Source organism: Balearica regulorum, chromosome 5, assembly GCF_011004875.1.
Source record: "Balearica regulorum gibbericeps isolate bBalReg1 chromosome 5, bBalReg1.pri, whole genome shotgun sequence".
NCBI classification, from domain to species: domain Eukaryota; kingdom Metazoa; phylum Chordata; class Aves; order Gruiformes; family Gruidae; genus Balearica; species Balearica regulorum.
Window position 1 is genome coordinate 34,920,220 of NC_046188.1, and position 24,434 is coordinate 34,944,653.

The 24,434-nt window shown below is 41.2% G+C and overlaps 1 protein-coding gene across 1 annotated transcript in view; it reads left to right on the forward strand.

Annotated features, from left to right (window-relative positions):
* Positions 1-3,529: 3,529 nt before the first annotated feature.
* The window catches only part of SPRED1 (sprouty related EVH1 domain containing 1), a 60,434-nt gene continuing 39,529 nt past the window's right edge, over positions 3,530-24,434 (forward strand). Inside the window, exon 1 of the mRNA XM_075754107.1 lies at positions 3,530-4,696. Coding sequence (XP_075610222.1) covers positions 4,665-4,696 — 32 coding nt within the window. The 5' untranslated portion in view covers positions 3,530-4,664. The remainder of the gene's footprint in view (positions 4,697-24,434) is intronic.

Here is a 24,434-nt window from a genome sequence, read left to right on the forward strand (position 1 = left end):
GGAATTTAAAATAAAACCCCAGATTAATGCACTTTCTTATCATCACGCCTTTTTCTTCAGGTGCATCTGAATAGAGCATTCTTGTACAGGATCACATTACTCAAATTATCTTAATAAAAATATTAGCTTACAGAATGTTAAATATTACAGCTTTGAAGCCAGTAGAAAATGAGAATTAAATTAGCAGGAAGTTACATTATCTGCCAGTCACAAGACAGGAAGTTCTCTGAAAGGATTCTCGTCGCTCAGTAGAATAATACTGTACCCCCACAGCTGAGTTTCAAAATGCTTGAGGAGGGGGGGGACCATCAAATATTCAATTTGATTCATGTGAATTGTAAAATTGTACAAAAATGGGTTTGTAATGTATTTTTAGTATTTGGATAAGGTTGCGCCATGAATAACTATCTATTTTTGAGTGTACTCTTTTAGAAAAAAAAAGTTTTTTCAGAACAATTGGAAATTTTGCTCCAAAAGCTTCCCAGCTAAGGAAGCAAGCATTAGGAGGGCAGGTTTGAGATGAGTACTGCTTGAAACATGTGTTATAGGCCCTTTATCAGAGAGAGCGTGAGACCAGTTTACTATCACTCTTCATTATGCTTATAGTAGAGCCCTCTTATAGAAACATGGAATTTTGATCCATAGGAATATTGCAATAAACTATCCAGAAACAAAACATGCCTTTTCTTGCCTGTTATAAGAAAAAAATAAATTTATGTTTAAAATCCTTTAACTAACCACCCCTCAAAATAAAAACCTGACTGAAACTGTACATGCTTTTTCCTCACTGCAAGATTTTCTTATAGTTCTGTATCTTGTGGTGTGCCCAGGGGTCAGTTCTGGATCCAGTCTTATTCAACATATACATCAATGACCCAGACAAGAGGACAGAGTGTACCCTCAGCAAATTCACTGATGATGCAAAACTGGGAGGAGTGGCCAACACACCAGAAGGCTGCGCTGCCATTCAGCAAAACCTGGACAGACTGGAGAATTGGGCAAAGAGGAACCAAATGAAATTCAATAAGGGCAAGTGTAGGGTCCTGCATCTAGGGAGGAACAACCCCAGACACCAGTACAGGTTAAGGGTTGACCTGCTGGGAAGCAGTGCTGTGGAGAAGGACCAGGGAGTCCTGGTGGACAAGTGTCCACCATAAGCCAGCAGTGTGCCCTCATGGCCAAGGCAGCCAACGGTACCTGGGGTGCATTAAGAAGAGCATGGCCAGGACGTCGAGGGACCTCCCCCTCTACTCTGCCCTGGTGTGGCCACATCTGGAATATTGTACCCAGTTTTGGGCTCCCCAGGTCATGAAAGACAGGGAACTACTGGAGAGAGTCCAGCGAAGGGCTACAAAGATGATTAAGGGACTGGAGCATCTCTTTTATGAGGAAAGGCTGAGACAGCTGGGTCGGTTTAGCCTGGAGAAGACTGAGAGGTGATCTCATCAATACTTACAAATATCTAAAGGGCGAGTGTCGAGAGGAAGGGGCCAAACTCTTTTCAGTGGTGCCCAGAGACAGGACAAGGGGCAACGGGCACAAACTGGAACACAGGAAGTTCCAGCTGAACATGAGAAAACACTTCTTCACTGTGAGGGTGACAGAGCACTGGAACAGGCTGCCCAGAGAGGTTGTGGAGTCTCCTTCTCTGGAGATATTCAAAACTCGCCTGGACGCCATCCTGTGCAACATGTTCTACGTGATCCTGCTCTAGCAGGGGGTTGGACTAGATGATCTCTAGAGGTCCCTTCCAACCCCTACCAATCTGTGAATCTGTGATTCTCAATCACATTAAAAAAAAAGGAAAAGTCTTCAAGAAAAATCTCTGGACACCATTAAGACCCGTAGACGAATTGTACTTTGAACCTTAGGTGAAAAGGAAGAATTTCCTTAACAAATACCCTCAATAAATGCAGTACTGCCCTGCTTCTGTGCATTCAGATGCTGCAAGTTTGTAGTCTGGCATACGATGATGTGAGGCACTCCAGGTTCCCTTGAAATGGTGAAAACTCCTTCTCCTGATTTCCCATGTTCCAGTCTCTCCCTTCCTTGGGAAAAGCAGCCAACCAACAGTAGTGTGGGAATCGGACACATTATTGCCGCCAAGGGAGCTTGCCCCATCTTTTTCAAACAGGAAGAGAGAACAGCTCATCGCTGCTCCTATGACACCACCAGAGTTGGGAAGAAATCCCGCAGCTACAGGAAAAACTGAACTAAGATTAGAGTTGACAGAGAAAGCTCTTGGAGACCAGCTGTGAAAAAGCGAGGAAGTACACAAGAAGCCAGGGATAATGAATGTGCATGAGGGAAGTGATGTCTCTCACAGTAGCATCACAGTATTTTATTCCATAAATTTCGGACAATGAGATGCATCAGTTGGCAAGCATGCATACAAAGACTAGGCAGGAAGAAATCAAAATCTAACCAACAGACAAAACCACAATATAATCTTTTATTATAATCTAATTTACTTGATGGTCTGACTCATGATTTTTGAGTCCTCAGGGTTTGCAACACTGCTCCACTTTTCCATCAGACCAAGCAGCACGTTTCCCATCTAAGTTCCTGAAAAGGGATTTGGGTTCACTTGCTGCTGCTGCTTCTTGACTTCACTGCTTACCTGGATCAACAACAAATGCTTCCACTGCAGCACGCATTTCAAGACAGAGGCCGAGTCAGGGTTTCGTACACCCTCCCGCGCCATCACCTGCTTAGCACCGCTCCCAGATTTAGAGAGTTCAGGTACCAACTACAAACGGGCTCCCCTCTCAAAGGGAGGTGGTGAGCTGCACGCCCCATCTTCAGAGGTGCTACACGGGTGACAGCCTCACACGGCATCACTTCAGGTAGAGCAGGTCCAGGTTAACATGACGGCATTTCTTGGCTCACCACTCCATCTTCTTTACCGGCACATTTCTGTTGCACACGGAGGCTAACGGCGGGCTGTACGGAAGGAGAGGCCGGTGCCAGGGAACGGCACACGGGTGTCCCCCGCACTCCCCACAGGCTGCCGCACACTTGGCGTTTACACTCACTTCGGCTTAAAAAAACCACAGGAGTGGAAACGCAGCCCGCAGGGGGAGGCGCCCGGGCACGGCCCCCTGGACACCCGCCGGGGCTCAGCCGCGACCGCCCCGAGCCCTCCGGCCGCTGCAGGCCGCCGCCGGGTCGGGCCTCCTCTCCGCCAGCGGCCCGCTCCCGCCACACCCCGGGCCGCCCGCCCCGGCTCGGCCCACGGCGGCGGACCCAGGGGTCTGCGTCCCCCGCGCCGAACAAGGGCCGCCGGTCCCGCTGGCCCTGCACCCCCGCTTCAGGCCGGGTCCGACGGCGCCCGGGGCGGGAGGGACTGCCGGGGCGCCCCCCGAGCTCCCTGCCCCGCGCCCTCGGAGCAGGAAGGAGAACGACGCCGGGGCAGCTCGCGTATCCCTCCGCGCTGCCGTGCGTGCGTGTGCGGCGGCTGCTCCTCGGGAAGCGCGTGAGGCAGCGCCGAGGGGGGGAGGGAACTACTTTCAGGGAACTCGAGCGCAGGGCAGCCGCCGGGCGCCGCGGGGAGGGTGGCGGGCGCCGGGCGAGGGGGATTGCTTTCTTCCTCGCTCTTCCCTCTCGTTCCCTCCTCCCTTTCCCCCTTGGTTATTTTGGATCAAGCTGTGGCGGCGGAAGGAGCTTGAAGTCAACGCTTCCGCCCAGTTTTCCTGTGAGGAGGGGGCGGAGGCGGCTGCGAGGAGCCGAGGTGGCGGCGGCCGCTAATGGAGTTGCTGCCGGGGAGGGAGCGCTGCCGCTGAACTTCCCCGCGGGCTTTCTCCCTCCTCTCCCCCTCGTCCTGCGGCCGGGGGCTCCTCTCTCGCCCTGGCGGCTCCGCTTCCCCTCCCTCCTCGCTCCTCTCCTCACACAAACAGCCGTGACGCATCCTCTCTCTCCTCCGTCCCCCCCCTTCCCACCCCCAGGCTGGTTTAAAACGCCTCCCTCCCCCCGTCACCAGCCTTCTCCTTGGGGCCGGCTCGTCCTCCCTCCGCAGTGCTCGGCGTCGCTTTAGGAGGGGGTGGGAGAGCCCAGCCGAGCCGCTCTGCCCCCCTTTCCCCCTTCCCCCCCCCCTTCGCCTGCCCCGGCCTGTGGCGGCTCCGGTGTCTGGAGGAATTTCTGCCGCCGCCGCCTGCCCCGGCTGGGCGCGGGAGGCGGGCGGACAGGGAGGCGGCCGAGCAGCAGCAGCAGCAGGAGGAGGAGGAGGAGGAGGGCAGGAGCGAAGGCGGCTGCAGCGGGAGATGAGCTGCAGCGGGAGGACGGTGCGGCGCAGCTTTTTGCGGCGGGGAGCCTTCCCTTGTCTCCACCACTCTGTTACCGCTTAACTGCCAGCAGCTCAAGAGCAGAAGATCCGCGGTTGTTGCTGCTGCTGTTTCCACCACAACCTTCATCATCATCATCATCATCTCTAAAGACAGGGGGAAATACGCTCCAGCGCCGGACAACAGGATTTCGTGTTTTCAGGATAAAGATCGCTTCGCCCCCGTTTCCCCCCTCCCTCTCCCTCACTTCAGAACACTGCCCGTGCCCTGGCCGGGGGCGGCAGACCGGGGGGGTAACAATGGTGAAGTTTCTGGTGAGTTCTGGCTGCGCCCTGGCTGCGTCGGTGCTGCTCCGTCTCCCTGTCGGATCGCGGTGAGGAGAAAATGAGCGAAGAGACGGCGACTTCTAACAACGAGTAAGCGGCCGTTCCCCCCCTCGCTGCGGCGGCGGCGGCTCCTCTCCCCTCCGCTTCGGGGTCGGGATCGGGCTGGGGCTCGGCGGGTCCCCCCGGCTCCGCGCCCCGCGGGGGCCTCTGCCCGCGCACGTACGTGTCCTGGCCTCCCCGTGCGCGTACTGCGCATTTCTGCTCGCGTACATGCAAGCCCAGAAGCTCCCTCTTTGTGAAGGAGCTCGGTTTAGAAGGGGTACGAGCCAGCGGCCAGAAAAGCATGGTTTAATTAAAGCCCGGCAGAAAACGGTGCAGGTAACGATGGTGTCTTGGAGGGGGAAGATGGGGTTTGAGTGCCCAGAGAGGTATCGGCACGTACCACCTCTGATAATATCCTATTACTTGTAGATATTTCACATGGAAACTAGTGTGTGGGAGCTTCATCCTGCAGGAAACTGCTCCTGAATTTTAATTGGATGAGTCAGTCAGTGTAAATACAGCTTAAACCTACCCTAAAGCCTTTTTTTTCTCTCGCTCTCTTTTAATGAACACTTGGGACTTTTTTTTTAAAAAAAAAAAAAGGGAAGGGGACGGTTCAAAGATCTCTTAATGTTTTTATTGTGACTGGTTTGAAGGAAATCCAGAGGAAAATGTGTGTGTGCGGCTGCATCCCCCTGCATGTAATCTGTCTTTGAAATACATTTTGGGTCGGAGGCGATAAATATTTCTTAGAAAACCATCGGAGTTCTTTATGGCATTGAAAACCAAATATAAAGTATTTTGAAACTTTTTCTGTTATCGGGAAGCTTATGGTTGATCGCTACAGTCTCCGAGCTTTAGCGTTACGATTTGCGATGTCGGTGTTTGCTCAGACTGATTTTATGAATGATGCGGGTGACGGCCGCGGCCATGGCGATGGGGAGGGAGCGCTGAGCCCGTTGTATTTGTAGGTAGCAGTAGGTGGACGAAGAGCAGCCCGACTGACAGGGTGCGGACGGGTCTGCTCCGGCAGGGAAGACGGATTTCCCATTTCGCTGCCTTCCTCTGGGCAAAGCCTGCGCACCCTCCCCTGCGCTCCCCAAAACAGGGCGGTTTGATCCCCGAGGAGCAGCGCAGGCAGAGCCCCCGCGGGGGAGCGGGGCCCGGGGAGCTCCGCGCTGCCGGCCGCGGCGCTGAACGGGGAGCGGAGCGGGCCGGGCCGGGCCGGGCGGGAGGCGCGGCGGCGCCCGCGGGGCCGGGAATCGGGGCCGCCGCCATGTTTCCTTTTTTGTGAATCGCTCTCATTTGCATACCACAATCTCCATTCATAAAAAAAAAAAAAAAAGGAAAAAAAAAATGCTGTCATCACCGCTGACCTGCGGCAGAACCTGCTCTGTAGAGTGCCCAGAGCTGCTGCTCCTGTGCTAAGGACCAGCCTGCAGCCATCGGCTGGCGGAGGAAGGTCCCCAGGACCTGCTGTATTAATATGTGCTGTTCGCTGCTTGTTGACACAGTTATGTGGGAAATATCAGCTCGGGGAGGTGCTGGGAGCACGTGATCCGCTCCATTCATAAAATACCTGGCTGTCCATTCACAGTGCAGTACAGTGTCTGCATTCAGCAGCCTCGCACATCAGACCTGCATGGGAAGGGAGAGGCAGCCAGGCCGGCGGGTTTATCAGAGAGGGCGGCAGAAAAAGGGCTTATGGCTGCGAGCAGGGGAAGTTACTGCAAAGATGGGGGGGCGGGAGTCATTTTTGTGGTTTGTGTTTGTCCTTTTCCTGTGGAGGAGCCTTAGTTCGGAAGTACCTTCTCGCTGTACTGTCTGATGTTTAAGCAGAGAAGAGTTTTTATTCAGAAAACGTTGAAATATTTTCCCCTCCAGAAATAACGACTCAAGTATAAAATACTGAAAATCAAATTCATTATTATGAACATGTTTTCAAGACAGTATGTTAATCCATTTAGGGTAATTTACATTTTTATTGAACAATACTGACTTACATCTGCAAGATAACATGGTGTAGAAGGAAGTCAGTCATATCTAATGAGACATCTGAAAATGTTGTCTACTGTAAAATACAGGTAACAGTGAAGACAACTAAATTGATAGAATTCAGCAGTGCAGTTCATTTTTCTGTTTACTTTGAGAATTTTACGGCAGATTAGCTATCGTCATTTCTCCTTAACCTATGCCGTGGCTGTTATTCTGAAATATCAGAAATACAGAGAAATGTCAGAATAACAGAGAAATGCTTTTACTGTGGCATAAACTGTGTAGAGGTCTGTGTATGAACTTTGATTTTTAAATATTTTTAAATCTTTAATAAAGTAAAATGGAATGAAACTCAGTGGTGAAGAATCCCTGAAGCAGACAATATATTTGTTTGATATAACTGTTTTATGGTTGCCAGTGTTAAAATGGTGATGTTCACTGCTCATGAATATACAATTTCATTATCTTAACAAATTACACTAAGGTGATCCTTAGTGGAGGAGGCTTTGTTATTAGTGTAACCTAAGAGAATACCTGAAAGTTTACTAATCTTTACTTAAAATGAGAAGGGAAAGCTCACATAAATTATGTGGTTTGAGTTAATTCAGTGTTGTTATAGAGCTAAATGTGCATAACCTTACAAAGCACTATCAACAGCGCTTTTTCTCGAAGAAGAGGGTTTTTTTTTTACATTGGTTATTACAATATCAGAAGAAAAATGAGAAAAATATTTCTCTGCTTGGTTTCTTTTGGTTTTTTTGACAGCATTTTTGGCAAGGCCAGAGTCGTCCTTCCTCTTTGGTTGATTTTGCACATAGCACAAGAGCGTCACTTTTAAATGATTGGGAAGTATGATTAAAACTCCAAATGAATGGTTTGTGAAAATAGGGCAGATCTACAAATTGAAATTCATCATATATTAAAATTTCACTGTGTTTCATTTATCGGTGTAATTGATGGTATCAATGGCCTTGAATTCATTAACAAATCCCTCGGCATATAAGGGTGAATACGGGTACTTTGCAATGCATTTTCTGTCATTGTGGCTACCAGGAATATTCTGGTAATTGAGCATTAATCTTTGTTTATAAAACTTCATTTTATGGAGTGAGATATAAATATTTGCGGTGTCTGGAGTTTGACCTCAGTTAATCATGTTAAATTCTCAGTGGTGGTGGGAAAGATTAATTAAAAAGCTGCATTAAGGACTACTAGGTTTCTTGTCAGTCATGAACATATGGAAGGCAGCCTTATAAAATTCGGATTGCCGCAGATGAATCTTCATTGCTGTTTTTTACATTGTTCTTGTAATGATGTTACTGTATTTTTCAATTAGATACTAGTTAAATGAGAGCATTTCTATACCTCCAGATATTTTTTTTTGTTTTTTCCTCTCAATGGTGTTTTGCAGTCAGTGTGGTCAGCACGAACAGTGTGGTGTTGCTGTCAGTTTTTAAATTAGTGGGATTTGTGGACTCATGGGTCAATTTGCTGTTCATGCAACTTAACGTAATAATGTCATAGCAGGCAGGTCAGCAAGCACTGTACCAAATTCCTGTTTTGGTGGCAGATTTTATTGCTGTCTAGAAATGCTACTGAATTTCAGTGTGAGGTAAAACAGAGTAATTGTTACGGTATGTAGTCCCCATTCAGTTAGGGATGAATGATGACAAGCTTAAGATGGAGTCTGAGTTGCTGCTATTGAAAAGTAGGAGCACTGCTTTATCGGCTTGTTTACTTTCCTCTGTAATGCAGGTGGCCTCTTTCTTTTTCAGGGAATGCTCGTGCTCTTGAATTACATTCAGAGTTGGTTTTATTTACTGTATTTATACAGATTCAGACTGTCATATGCTAATTGTTTAGCTGTATAAATATAGGTAATCTTATACTGATTTTCCTAGATAATTTAATTCAAGAGATTATAAATTAAAGAAATATGGAGTGTATATTAATGCTGTGTGCTTAACACCTTCTAGATTATGATGTTATAAACACTCTCAAGTGTTGATTGAAAAAGTAAAGCTGAACTACATTTAAAAAATAAAATACTTGATATCTTCACATCTTTATTTGGTATTTATGAAAATACTGTTTGTACTTCATTTGTGCTTCAGAACTCCTTGTATTACAAGTCCAAATACTGAAAGGTGAACGTGAAATTGTGTCGCAGAAAGTAAAGTCAACTAGTTTGGTTTTATTACTTCTGGGAGGATTTTAACACTTTTCAGCAGGCTAATTTTCTTTCTGCTATTTAGGGCATATATAGACTTTGGACTTCTTCATCCCTTAATTTAAGGAATTTGTAAAAAGAAGTAAGAATATTTTCTTTTCTTAAGAAAAGCATCTTCTAAGCCAAATGATTATATAAAATCATTGCAATTCTGATATATTTTCTTTTGGGGGAATGGTTCTTTATAGAGTCCCGGGGAGGCTTTTCCAGTCTTATGAACGGCTTCTTGCTGTCTCTGGCTTTATGTAGGCAACACTGCTTTGAAGGTGAAACTGAATTTTCATGTTACATAATCTAGGAGTCAGGGGGGTTTTGTTTATTTTTTTTTTTATTTTTTTTTAAAAAAAAGTTCACCTTAGCAACATGCATTGGTTACTGTGGTGTTGCAGAAAAATGCTTTCTGGATGTTTCAGCATAACTGGAGTCAGCGATAATATTTTAATTTAAAAATGACGAATGTTTCCTTTGTTTGTTCATTTAAAATGTAAAGTTCTTGAAGTGTTAAAGTGGCAGTGAGGACGTCAGCATATGTTTCAAAAGTAGAGACGTTTCTTAAAAGGAATGTATCTTGACAGGACTGGAAGTCACAGGATTAAAGCTGAGGGCATTCCTGGTGTTTTTTTAGGCTAAACACTGACATTTTTGTTTTTTACCCATGCTTGTGTATATCCGGAGAAATTGTATGCATTGATGACTTGATGGGATATGACAAACACCAGAAACAAAAAATACTTCTCGGATTATTGACGCAAGTTTAGAAAGGAGACAAAGGAAATACTTTTGTCTTTTTTGGTTTTTACTCCCCTGATTAAAAAAAGTAACTATGATATGGCATACAGTGTATGTTGTCTTAAATGGTATTGTTCTAATGTTTAAATGTCTGCTTTTTCCCTCTTACTCTTCTTTCTCGATTGGAACATGTTGCAGCTTCTTTAAAGGAATTTGAAAGATGGCTGGGAGTTGCCATGTTGAGGATCCCAGTTTCTTTATGGGTATATTGAAAAGGAACTATCTTTGTCTTTTTCCTCTTGGTTCTAACGTGCAACAACATTTAAGCAAGCAAATTTTAACTAGCACAGTTTGCACAGTTACTGAATGACTGGAATTGGTTGTAAACAAAAATTAAATGGTCTCTGAAACTATAAAACTTGTTCCTCCTTTCCCTCCCTTGAAAATATTAATTTCTCTTTCTGAAAGTACTTCTAGTTATGAAGTATTTATTTAGTTATTGGTCGCTAATGTGGTACAAATATTCCAAATTAAAATTCAATAAAATGTAAATATATTTGCAACATTTTTTATACTTTCTGATACTTTGTTATGTGTGTCCTCCAACCAGTCTTGGTATTCAGCAGAAATAATCTTCAGCGATGGTTGTTTTTTGAGAGAAGGAGGGGGACTGGATGCTCTTTTTGTATGCTGTATTAACGTGTATTTCTAGACTTAAGACAATAGCAATACATACTTTTGTTGCATTTGTGCTCTGTAAGAGAAGATTTTTTTTGCTAGTCCTTAGACTATGATCTAGTAAAATCTGTTGGCTGGCACTACTCCCTGTGTTTTTTTCTCGTACGTGAGGTGGTATCATGTTGTATATGGTAACATATTTTACAGTATATGGTACCAGGGTAAACATGGTATCCCTCCTACTTGAAAAATATCTGTAATAGGAATCAGTCTCTAAGACTATGGTAGTATTGAACAGCACTTACTTGTAGGAAGTAAGCAGACATTTTAAGTGCATGTGTTGTCACATCTCTTCAAGCTTATCTTTCACATAATGTTCATGCTGATATCTGTAATACCAGTTTGTTAAAAGAATATATACTCATTTATTTATATTCAGTGCTTTATATTCACTGGTTTTTTTCTTACATGTGACAAGAAAAGAATTTTAAAAAAACCCAAATGACCACAAATATGCTAAGGGACAAAAAATGTGAATTTAAGTGCTTTGAGTACTAAAATTGTTTATAAATGTGGCTCCAATTAAATAACAACTGACTTGCTACACATAGTGGCAGGCCCTAATTCTCAATGCCCCAAATAAGGTGGGGAAAATTAATAATAATAAAAGTCCCAGTATAATGATGATAAATGCAAGGAGATCACAAGCATTTTTTCCTTAAGAACTCAGTGTCATATGACAGTAAACACTTCAATTCAAACAGGGAAAATAGGCCATAGAAACTTCAGCAGTTTCTGTGCTCCATTCTGCATTGCTGCCTGATAACAAATTTCCATTCAGAAGAAAATATTTTTCATCTGTGTGCTACACAAGAATTCCCCAAATGTGTACTGTTGAAACATCTAAACTGTCTTAAAAATGAGATGGCAAAGGATTTTTTTCCTTCCTCCCTCCCCCCCCCCAGATGTATTCATTCTTGTGTTTGAAAATTTTGACTACTGCTGTTTGTGATATTTTAGTTAGGTGAGGAAGTCTTGTAATCCATACTTCTGCTGCAGCGAGTCACTCACCTGTTCAGAACCCCTAAAGAAATTATCTGAGCTGATATTTCGCTTGAATGGTTTCCGAGAGCAGGTGTCGTTAAAACCTATGGAAGAGTGGTCTGGTGGGTTTTTTTGGTGGGTTTTTTTTTTTTAATCCAGAAAAACAGTACCAAATAAATAGGTCTTCCCCAAGATGATCTGACAGCTGTTGACAATTACCCTTTTTCATTGACTTGTACTGATGAGTTGTGACACTAACTGAAGTTTGTCAAAACAAAAATGAAACTGATTTATTTCAGTTTTTATAAAGTCAAATGCTGTGAATAAACAAGTGTAGCAAAAAGAAGTATCAAGAATTTAATTAATAAAACAAGTGATTACTGAAAACTAGTGTTGGGTTTATTAAAAATTGTTACTGAGACTGACTGCCTTCCTTAAATAAACCCAGAATTGGTAAGATGTAACTCGCAGTGAGGATTCCTGCCAGGGATTTTTTTCTTTCAGAAATTGTGCAGAACGTTTTTGGTGAAGTGGTGTAAATCTTGAGGGCACAAGTGATTTCTCTCTCTTTAACCTTTTGAAAGGATTAAGGAAGGGTAGTGAAAGGTGGGAGTACAGAGCCTGCTCTGATTTAAGAATTTTTATGTAGCTTCCTAGGAACTTTTCAGCCTTTCAGACGTGATGAAGTACTCTGTGCCCTGGGTATGTATTTGTCCATGGCATGCTTATTCTGGACCCCAGTACAACATGCTTTAATATGAAGCCTGTGACTGAGGCTGATTCATGTTGAGCCTGGAACAGGAACACATTTTTGAAAGGTGCAAAGAAACTAATTCAGAATTTACAGTTGAGGCCTATACATTTAAACTGGGAAATCCTGTTGGTTTTTTTTTTTTTAATCTACGCAAGTGGCTGACCTTGTGTACCAAACCTGTATGTTTTTAAGCAGTAGTTGCTGGTGCTAATGACTGATCTTTATTCTTGGCCTTAAAGGAAGCAGATTGGAAGTTTCCTAGTAGGGTAGACTTAGGATAGGTGTGTTTGTGCACTCTTCAGGGGGCAGTTGTTCCACCTGTATTTCAGATGTTACTGATCTGTGCTACTGATGTTATGCAAACATTTTTTGAGGTTACTTTTACTTTAATTTTGCAAGATTTTAAGAAAAAAAGCTGTAGAAGAAATTATCATTGCTGGTACCAGTAGTACATAATGAGTGTGCCAAGGGAATGCAAAGCTGTAAAATGATATGCTTGAGAATTTTCAGGCTTGAGATCTGGGATTGTTTGTGCAAATATAATCCATGTGGCCAGGGGGTATGAATTTTTATTTTGATGATGAGACAAGAGCCAGGTATATAATCAGATTGCCTGGGTTCTCCTCAAACCTTCAGTACTAGGAAAGGCCCATTGTCTCTTTTTCAGCCCCTTGCCTCATTTGCTGCTTATCCTGTGGAGGAGAGGAGGACTGCACCTTCTGATCATGCACAGGTGGTGCTGTGTAATTGAAGACTGCAATAAGTGTTAAAATTCTATAAATATTAATATTGAAAAGTAAAGCAGTGTTCTTACAAGTTTGTTAGGGGTTTTGTTTGTTTGTTTCTTCAGTTTAGTCTGGTTTTACTCCTTAATCTTCAGATTTCAACTACAGAAGTATTTCAGATGTTGGTAATATTGCTGTAACTCTATCCAGACTTGTAGTGGGCTGTTTCTTATATTCTTTCTGCTAGTGTGATTTTTCTTAATCCTTATCTGAAAGTCAGGGTTTTGGTGTTAGGGTTTTTCCGCCCAATTTGGAAGCTCTCTCTAGTGTAGTACGAGAATTTAATTTGAGGGAATAATATATTTGTTATGTTGAACTTGCTTTTGGTTTGGTTCTTTTAAGGTGATAATGACATCTGTTAATGAGTAGTCTTGCCACTATGGGATATGTGTGTCTAGCATGCTAGTCGCAGAGTGCCAGTTAGGCTGTTGACATGTATGGGCATATTTGCTGTGGAGGCATCTAATATATGGATTACCATTGAACCTGAGTTTCTGTGGTGTCACTCCTGTATCCTACAGAAATAGTGTCATACTTCAGGCATGTAAGTGCAAAGTACTTGCAGATCTCATTGAAATGAAAATGCCAGTTGCCTGTCATTTCTTAATCAGTGAATATGTTTTTCTAATGAGATCTTTTTTCCTACCTAATTTTTTTTTTTTTCAATTGGTAGGTAAAGTGTTTTGTTCTTAAAAATTTTTTACTGTTCTGCTCTGTGGTTCCTGAAGGAGTGTCTAAAGTCAGGCCATTATTACACAGCTGTTTTTATGCATTAAGGCTTGAATTTTGCTTCATCTTCTTTCCGCCTCCAGAAAACTTTTTAATGGATGTGTAACCACTGCTTAAACAGTCCTGTGATGATCTCTAGCACAGCACTTTCATGCTTTCTGTATTTGTACTGAACGGGTCTAGCTTAAAATATCTTATATTGTCTTAGCTGTATTCAACTTGACACATCCTCTAGAAGAGCCCCCATATGCACCTTAAAATGTACGTGCTTTGTTACTATGGTGATGGAAAAGAATCGTGCATGTTAACAACCCCGGGTTAGGTAATGGAGGATTTGCAGAAATCAGTTAAGCATTTGCCTGGGGCACTGAAAATTGAGTCCCTGACCATACCTCCACCCCAGCCTCTTGGCTACAAGCAGGCTGAGGGAATCTTGTTATGGGATTAGATGCTTCTTTGTTTTGAGGTTGGTTGGGGGTGAAGAGGACTTTTTGGAAAAGATTTCAGAAGACGCTGAAGTAGTGTTGCCTTACCACGTGCTTTTAAGTATCTTACATCATCTACTTAGGGTGCTCTGCACAGTGTAATGGAGATGCTTGTGCAAGCATGTTCTGTGTTTGTCACTGATACAAAACCAGTTTTATTTTTCTTTGAACTCCCTAGGTTGACAGTGCAGGAATTCACTACCTTTTATTTCTCTGTTATGGTTGCCTGGAAAGGGAGAATATGTCCATGTTTGTTCCCCTGATGCAAGGTAGAAAACACAAGCTCTTCTTCATCTATTAGTTGAATTCTGGATGGAGAACAGGTCTATTCAAGGAAGCTATTCCAGAACAAGACATGAATTTAGAGGGATATGGTTTAGTATAGTGTAATTTCCTGGGGGGCCTTTTATTCTCCTATTTCTGGAGTAAGCTGTGGTTCACTAGGGGAAAACTGGTAAGTTTAGTTGTCTAATTAGAGGATGTTCAGGTTCTCCTCTCTCTTTCCTTCTCTGCTCTACCTTTTTAAAACTGTAGTTTTCTTGCATTAATTATTTTGTTATGTGGTTGGGGTTTTTCTTGTTTTTACTGCCAAAAGTATAATATCTTTCTATGTTTTGAAGTGTGTTAGCTTTCCATCCTTGTATGTTGTGTTTTCGTTTTAGCACTTTAGGTAGCATTTTTCTGAGCATTTCTCTGTGTTAGTGTTCTCATACAGCTTATCCTGAAAAGCTGCTCTGGAAAATAAGGCACTGGTTAGTGTCTCTTTGAGACATTTTGAGTGGTCCACTGAGCACCCTTACAGGTCCTTAATACCAGGGTTTTACCCTCAAGTGATGCTAGCAAGAAGGCTGTTTTTTGCCAGTCTAGGACAACAAAAATATAACCCAAATAAAAACATGTTTCCTTTGCTGTAGAAGGACAGAATGCTTCCCACAGGCTACAGGTTTCTCCTCCTTTCAGCGGTGAAAAGAGAAGACATTACAGAAATGTTGAAAATCAATGTTGAGTGACTTCTCCATTACAGAAAATTCAACTTTTCTGACATTTGTGAACAAATCTTCCTGAAGCAGAACTAAAATTATATGTATAGCTTCTTTTCTGAACAAAATTGAAGTGTATAGATTAGACTTGTCGAATAACTGGAAACAAGTTTACCAAATCTGTTATTTCAGCTGGTTTCTTTTTAGGCCTGAGCAGCTACTGGGAGGTATAGGATTGGCTTTTCTATCTTTTGGCAAATCTGTGCTGCTTGAGCGTGATCCCCACAACTGAAGCTCAATGGATGAAGTAAAAGTTTTAAGTAAGCTTTAAGGTGCTCATGCTCCTTCCAGCTGGAGGGTGCAAACAATGAGCTTTGGTCAATGTATAATCCCAAATAAGGCATGATGATCCAAATCTCTGCTATGTGCTTCAGGAAAAGATCATTTCAATAGAGAAGTTGCAAAAGATCCTAATTAACTTCCACATGTCAAAGGCAGGAACATCTCGAGAATAATTTTGACCAGTTTTACTTAGGTTGCTTCACAGTTTGTTTCCAAGGCAATTACAATCAGATAGTGCAGAAATCATAGTATCCTGCAGTAGAAAGGATCTGCTTTCTGTGGTTTTTTGTTTCTTGTATAACTTATAGTTAGGTATTTTACAGTGGAGAAAGCATAACCCTAATTTCCCAGTTACAGCATTACTATCTATGATCTAGGGTGTATTTGGTGAGAGGGGATATATTGCAGTTTAGTTATTCGGTGGCAGAGACAAATATTTCCTTATTTTGTCTATATAATAAAATGGTATATTTGATTCCTGAGAAATGCAATCTTAACAGTTAAATTGAAAAATGCTGTTCAAGCTTTTATCATTAACCAAGAAAATCAGTTTGGTTGTCTCATGTTTTCAGTAGGATGCAACTTCTGTTGTCTTTATTTACACGGGGAAATGGTGTTCTCCAAAGGACTGTTTTTGTTTTTCTCCACAATGAGTTCTTATTATAGCTCAGCAAATAATTTTGTGAGGAATTGCTTCTGTTTGACTTTGGGATATGTCCTTTGGCACTAACAATGCTGGTCAAAAACCAGGAAGTTCTATTGGTCTAACCCTTTCTTTGTGCATTATTCCAGTGGATCCCAAGAAGCTCAGATTGATTCTTCTCAAGGTTTAAATAGCCGAGTAGTATTTGTATGCCTTTAACTTCCATAGAGAGCGTGAACAGAAATTGCTCTAGTATCTGACAGCAGCAGTAGGGAGGATTATGTATTACTTCTATTTTTATTTTTTTTTAAGGTTTGTTTTTTCCTAATGACAAATCTTCTGTTCATTCATCTTCAGTCTCTTGACCTCCATTATATACCCTTTCCTTCACAAAGGAAAATGTTTTGTATGTGGCTTATTCAGTATGTAGCTTTGCAGCAGCAGTTGCCCAGTCTGGTGGTTGAGGCTGCTACCAAGTGAGGTTCCAAGATCTGCAGGAATTAAGTTGAATTCAGTATTAATGATACTATTTGGGATTGCATGAAACTACATGTCTGTAGCTCTGAAGGTTTGGAAGTTGATGCTCCTTTGTAAAACTATGCAGAAAAGGGTACTCACAAGCAAATTTTCATAATTCTGTGGGTGTTTTTAAGAGATGTAAATCTGAACTTCTTTTTAAAGGCCCCTTTCCCCATGGTATGATGTTTTGTAGTGGTATAACCGATATGTGCTATGGGTGTGTTTGTTTTAATGGGTTTTGATAGACTATTTACATAATTTGAAATACTTAACTCTTCAGAATGGGGTTGAGTTTTGGTTGTGGGTTGTTCCCCCCCCCCCCCCTCCCCGATCCTTTTTGTCAACCTGTGAAGTATTTCAGAATAAGCTAAAGCTGCATAAGTACACAAACCATTTAAAATAGAAATAAAAAGAATTCCATTAATGCCCTGCATTTTACCAACATTGACAAATCCAGTTTCACTAAATAAATAGCACTGGTGCTGTCATTTTGACACACAAAATAACTTTGTCTCTATGTAGTTAATAGCCACCTCTTAAAGCATCTAAAGCAAATTTACAGTTGAGATCAGTTAATGAGGGAGAGTGGGCGTAGATTTATTTAAAATCCACTGAACTTAACTGCTCACTTGTTTGCTTTTTAATGGTAAAGCAGATCTGCGGTTTGAAATGGTTTGGGGAAGTTTTTGTGACAAGGCAGATGATGGTTCAGAACTACTTAAACTACAAAGGGGTCAGCTACAGTTTCTCCTTTCTGGGAGACTGGAAATCTCCCTTTGAAAATGTTCAAGAAACTTGATAAATGAGATTGAAGATCTTCAGAGATGCAATTAGTATCTGCAGAAAGTGTTCCAAGGACATCACAAAATAATGATTTATGTCTATATTATATTATCTTAAGATGTTAATACTGCTATTATCATACATTACTTTACATAAAGTAATACTTTACATAAAAACATAAGAAATGCCATAAAGAATCTGGCAAAAAATCTTGTTGACATTCTTTCTCTGACTTTACCACTTGCTAAACTTGGTTAAATTCCATATGCATCTGTTTCCTCATCGTGAAGTTTGAGCTGAAATATATTATTTGTTTCTTGATTCTTTGGTGGAACCGTGTGGTTGTTTGGTAGGACTTCATTTTACTTAAGCCATCCAAAACTAAATTGCTGCTAATCTGTTCTTAGTACAAGTGTTGTGTTTTCAGGCATTCAAAGTTGAAGTGAACTGACATTGCTATGCCAGATTATTCAGTTTTAATCTTTTGATATAGTTTGCTGTTCATGCTTGCATGTTAGAACTTGAAATTAGTATCTAAACAGAGTATTTCAGAGCATTGTGTTCTGCATGGGTATTTCTTCTCTTGAAACAGTTTGTCTCACAACCATGTAAATAAGGACATGAGATAAAATGGTAAGCATTGATATTCTAGGGAAAAACGTAGCAATGCAGTTTTGTTAGGAAATGCATTGAATTTATGGTAATGTCAGTGTCATCTGCTTGCTTTCTGATGCTAAAGTAGAGTTTTTAACAGAAGGAGAAAGGGGGTTGTGCTCTTGGGCTTTGGCCTTGAACAAGGACCTCATGAAGTGGGGAGGGGATCGTCTGCGTCACCATCCTTCAGTCTCCATTCTGTCAGGGCTGGCTCATTAATACTTGGAAACTGCTTTTTTTTTTTTTTTTTTTAAAGTTGCTACTTTACACTAAATACATCTGAGGTGCAAACAAAGGACTTACTGACTAAAAGAGTAAATATTTCAAACTTATTTATGTCTTCCATTTACCTGTAGATCTATCTGACATTTTTGTAGACAAAACAAAATGTGCTTAATAGAAGTCAATCGTACGCAAGGAATTTCTGACCAGTTATTTGGGCCAAGGCAGTACAGACTGTAAATGTGAAATCATACGGGTTTGAGAGAGCTGCTGAGTATTTTAAATTACTTTTTTCCCCTCGTTGCTGTTAGCGTTGTTGGACCTCTTGTAGACAATTTCCTAGAAGTAAATTACACTAGGGCTGTTCTTGTTGCGTGCACCACTTTCTCAGCTGTAAAATCTTGATGGTGAAACTTTTTTTCAAGATGGGATTAGACAGATGAAAGTGTCAAATGAAAATAAGGGGAGGAATGGAAGGGCAAAAGTAAACCTGCTGTAAGAGCTACCTATGTCTACAAAATATAATTCCTTTCCCCTTATTAGAGCTGGGCCTTCTGCCAAGACAGATCTGCTGTTGCAGCTGGGGCTCGCAGAGGCAGTAGTGACTGCGGAAGGTGATATGTACTATTCCTTTAATTCTCAATGGCATTGACAGTTACCAAAGTTCCCTTTCTCTGTTCAAGTTTATCCTTGCTAGAAGTTAAAATGAAAGGCAATAGAGACAGTAAGACAATGCTGAAAAGATAAAGACGACTGACAACGAGAGAAATCTAAGGCCTAGTTTTAGCTATGCATTTAAAAGTCAATTAGACAAACTACTGGCATTAAGTTTCTAAAATTATTTCAGATGCCTGTCTTGCTATTTGAAAGCTCTTGTTGTAGCAGATTTTTTAGCTTTTTCATTGAAGTATAGTACAGTGAACATTAGAGTCCTTTATTAAGACTGCTTCTTATATTGAGTTATTGCCCTGTCACCCAGTGCACTGGGTTCTGGAAAAATACCTAGTAAACACCACAGCCTAGTTGATCTACTGTTTGGAAGTGTTGGAAGCTATAGATAGTTTGTCTAAGAATTGCTTCCAGTCCTACCAGTGGTATCCACGGCACTAGTAAGAAAGCATTTCTAGGCAATTTTTATCGGCTTCACTTGTTAGCTTTCTTGCTACTTTTGAAGAATGCCCAAACACTATTCTGAAACTTTAAAGAAAATGCAAAGAGAAGTTTAAATGTCTCTGTGGGCTATGCAGCTGCCACTCTTTATATGAAGAATGACAGGCTTCACCAGAATGCCTGGTTCTTAAGGCAGGGGACCATGATGCTGAAACACATTAGAGCAATGTTATTTATATTCTGCCAAAAGCAATTATCCTGCAAGACTTATAAATATGTGTTAGCTTTTTTGCGTGTGATAAACTCTACAGACTTTCACGGAGATCTGTAGGTTTACTTAGAGTGATGTATTTAAATTTTTGCAGGACTGAAGCCCAAGTGCTTGCATAAAAAGATGTTTCTTGTTGCAGGCATACGCTGATTATTCAGTACTGTGGCAGAAGTGTTTCTTTGGGATTGGTCTGTTATGATTAGGATTGTTATTATGCTAAGGTAAGGAGTTTTTACATTTAATATTACTTGATAAGAGTTGTTTTAAGAAACCTGTTTTGATCGGCCAGTATCTCTTTCCAGCAACTTCTTCTAAGCTCCCAAGGGCTCTTATCTGTCCAAAAACCCTATTTTCAATCTGTGTGAATCCTTTGCTTTTCCTCCCTGTGAAGATTTATTACTCCTTAAAAGTATCTTCAGTTCGCTACTTTAAGGCCTAAAAGTGGCCTTGTTCTGTGCTGTGTCTTTTCGTCACCCTGTGACAGAAAATGAGCGCCACTGTTCGAGGGGAAAGGCCTGTACTTTGGATCTTGGCTACCAAATAGAGCAGCTTTTCTGTTCACCCCACAGCTGCTGTAATGTTTCATTCTGCAACTGCTAGAGGATGGGCAAGTAACCGTCCTCATACGAGACAAAAATATAACTCCATTAGTCAGCTGGCGTGGGTTGTTGAAGCAGAAATGCAGGCAGTATTTTCTCCTGGTGGAGAAAAATCCATCACATCCTATTAAAGTTGCCATTAGCCGACTATGGGGGAATGTACATTTCCTGAATCCACGATTGCCTGTTCTCCTTAAACTTTGATGGCTCTCTCCTTTAAAACTTGTAATTTAGTCATAACTATTATAAGATCATGTTACATCTCTGGGGTTAAATCTATTTGACATATAATCTGTCTGAGAAAAGCCCTTAAGAAATAATAGTGCTTGACACTAACTGAACCTTAAATTATTGTGGCGTGAATTAAAGAACCTTGTTCCTAAAGAGGTTCTGTGAGCTTTCTGAAATCTATATTGCCCTGTAGGACTTCTAAGATTTAGTATTTTAACTTTTAGGCTATTTAGTATTTTAACTCATTGCTGTTAAACATGAATTTCAAAGTTTCTTTCAAAGGTGGGTTGGTTTGTTGTTTTATGAATTTTTTGTTTGTTTTGTTTACAGCTATCTTCTGAGGGTTGAAGATGTGATAGGTTAGTGGCATCTTTGACATCCTCTTGCCAGTGTTCATTGAAAGGTTTAAGTGAGGGAGAGTTACAACCCTTCAACTCTTTCACACTAACATTTGAACCCTTAAGGTTTTTGGATGTTTAATCTTCATAACTTGCAATTATGACATAAAGCAGATCCAAGAAAATAGAAAGGTGCCTGCTTTTCATAGCTGCTTATCAATGAAAAGAAAATTAGTTTTCTTTGTTATTCTGGACATGGCAATTTTTAGTCATGTCTAGAGCAGTGTTTCAGTAAAGGATGACTTTTTTTTTCTCTCCATACATGTACAGATGTCTTCAGGCTTCCTCTTAGTTTAGTGCTTAAAGATTTTGTTAGAATCTCTTGTTCACCTCATTCCTCACCTCATTCCTTATTTCTTTAATTGCTTATGTCCTTTTTTTAATGAAGTGTGGACAGAGATAAATGTTCAAATCCCTGTAATTGAAAGAGATGAATATTTAACCTTAAGATGAGGAGTTCTTTACAGTAATGTTTCTGGTATTAGTATATCGAATGTCATGGATCTGTGACTGCAGATTACAGGTGCATTAACACCTATAAATTAAAGGCAGAATATTATTCAGTCTTATCCTGTATGGCCCATGTCTGTCTCCATATTGTGTACAATATTACAGTTGAAGAAGAAAGGATGCAATGGCAAACTGTAGTCTAGATTTTTATTGTAGTTATGTTTTAATGTAGGCAGATCCTAGATGTATCTCCAACTTGTTGGCAGTTTGTTGTTTTCTGTGTTTCTTTAGGGCAGGTAATGGGCAACGCCTTCTGCTGCTTTCGGTTTCCTCCCTTCTCACTCTGATATAGTTGCTTCTTGTTATTCTCAATAAGCTATCTATAGCAATTAAGTGGTAGTGAGGAACCTCAGAACATAGTAGTGAACAGTAAAGTTAAAATAAGAAGATTAGATTACTGTGTTGTTATTCAAATAGAATTTAGTTACATACTTAATGACTCTACTAGTCAAATTAAACTAAAAAGTAAAAATTATGCAGCTCCAGCTGAGGGAGCTATTTTCTGTCAAGTCAGTTCCTTGCATGTTCATGTGAGTTGTGTTCTCTAAAACGTAGTATGGAAATATAGGCAAAATTTTGTACTATTTTGCACAAGAACTTGCTTGCTAGGCTAAAAGCTGTTGTAAAATGCAATGATTATTTTGTAATACTGAAAATAAAGTCTCTGTAAAAAATCTGTTTTCAGTCTCCAGAAAAGGAAATGAGCAAGATCCTATTCCACTATATTTGATAGACAATCCTAGTTTCACCAGAGCTAAAATGCAACTTCATGTATTCAAAGGTTGGGCCCCTGTGAGAAACTTCTCTGCTCTTTGCTGAGAGTGAGTAGTGGAATTTCTCCTGAGGTGCTGTGTCTGGGGGTTGTTTTCCTATTGGATTTTTGCACTTTGGTGTTCAATAAAACTTTAATGTTTTCCCCTCACAAAAGGAAAATCCATCTCCACTACATTTCTGGTTGGCCTGCCTCTGTCTGGCAGCTTCCAGGCAGCTACGGAGGTTTCTTTTCAGCTTTCAACCTTTCTCCTCTTCAGTTTCACTCTCCTGCGAGTAGGCTCATCCTCCGCATGCGTTGCTCACTAAACAGGCGCTGTTTTTCCTTCAGTACAGTAATTTTCTTTATGTTAAAGCCTTCCTGCGTGCTGAATAATGCATCTGAGTCTCTGGTTTTTCTATGGACTACTCAGTTGCATGTAGGCAGCTGGCTAGTTTTGTGTATCGTGGAGAGAGAAGCTGGAGCGTGCTGTAAACGCTTGTATGAGCATGGGCAAGGCTGCTCTTAGCCTTGAAGCAACATTTTCTATAGTTCCTGCTTGTTACTTTCATATATTGGCAGAATTTAGTAACTGGCCTCTGAACACAGAGAAGTGAACACTGGTATCTGTAGGCTTTCTCTCTTACCTGGATCTCTTTGGGTTGGGTTGGTAGGGAGCTTGTTTTGCCTCTTAGGAATTGAAAGAGATTGCCATATGGTCTGGTATGGTTCATGTACACAACTGTGATCCAGTAGAGGAAAGGCAAACTCCCAGCCCCCCTACTGCTGTTTCAGAAAGGAACAGACAGGAGGAAGTAGGAGTGAGAACAGATTTCTGGATAGATTGGTAGGCAGCGGGTTGAATTCTTAGCACTTCCCACCAGAAGTTTATTCTAATAGGCATTGGGTTTTAACTGTGTAACTGCTGCTCGGGAAGCTGGAACATGAGGATCAAGAGTAAGTGTATAAATAGCCTTATAGGGCTAATTTCAAATTAAAATGATAAAAGTATTTATATCGTATCTGAAACAAGGCTGTGATGCTCTCAGCCTCTAGTTCTGTGAAGTTAATCATGCCTTGATTTTTTTGTTTTTAATTTCTATTTTTTTCCAAACTTTATGTGCAACTGAGTGTAAGCACTACTGGCTGTATCTGGAAAACACTACTGTAGCAGTGTCATGACTGAATGAGGCTTTCCTAAGATTCACACCTGGTGGTGGAAGTATGTGTATAATTGATCGACAGTGATTGAAATTGTCCAATGCAACAGAGAATTTTTCTTGATTTCTGGGTCTCTGAAAGTAAAGGAGTAATTTTGTCTATTTGTTCCCATACTGTACAGGAAGAACAAATGGATTTTTATATTGGACAAATGGCTACGTCATTGGTCATCAGACTGATGTAAACCAGAGTTAAAGCAGCAAACAAAACAAATGAAAAAGCAAACTATTTAGAATTAAAATTTGTGCATGGACTAGAGAATACCTTTTATGGCTTTCCTCTGGATTAAAGATGAATTTATATATAAATGTTCCCACCAAAATTAATAGTTTAGATAAGTCTTTAAATAATTGTATAAATCAGTATTTCTAATGATGATGTATGGTTTTGGGCTGCCACTGAATGGGACAGTTTGCATTCACCTACACAGCCTTGGCCTTAGATCTAAGAAGCACATGACTGCATGTGGTTTAGGGCACTGATCTGTCAGAATGATCTTTTTTTGGGACGATGGATTTTCTGGTTTGGTTGCACAACAAGCTCACTTCACATTGGCATACTGGTTTGAGTTAACACAAAGGAAGTAGCAGAATTGTGCCCCAAGTCTGGAGGAGAAGAAAGTGGTTGGAATTCGACTGGATTTAGTGAGTAGGTTTGATTGCCTTTCTGTTATCCCATAAAATCAAATAATTTTTGCTGCAGACCTACAGATGCTGAATCACTGGTAGAACTCTACGTGTATGACTGTTTAGACATCTTCTATGAGTAAAACCTTGAATTAATAAGGAGCTCACAAAATGAGACCTATGTGGCATTTATGTATACTGTACTCCTGTTGTATAACTGTTCAATGGAGCATCACCCTTTAATTTATCTGATGGAGATGCATCGTCTGTGTCATAGTGCTTGCATGAGTGTAATCTGGAAGCTGTTTTTCTTCTGAATGCCACTGTATTGGAACCCAATGTTTAAAGCTTGAAATTAACGGATTTTGTATTTCCTTGCATTCTCAACAAATACTGAATAACCTGTAAATAATATCCTTATTAAAGGATGAATAGCTGCAAAACTTGAAGGGTTTTCATGTTTGTTTTTTTCTCCTTCTTCCTCTTTTGAAGAGGGG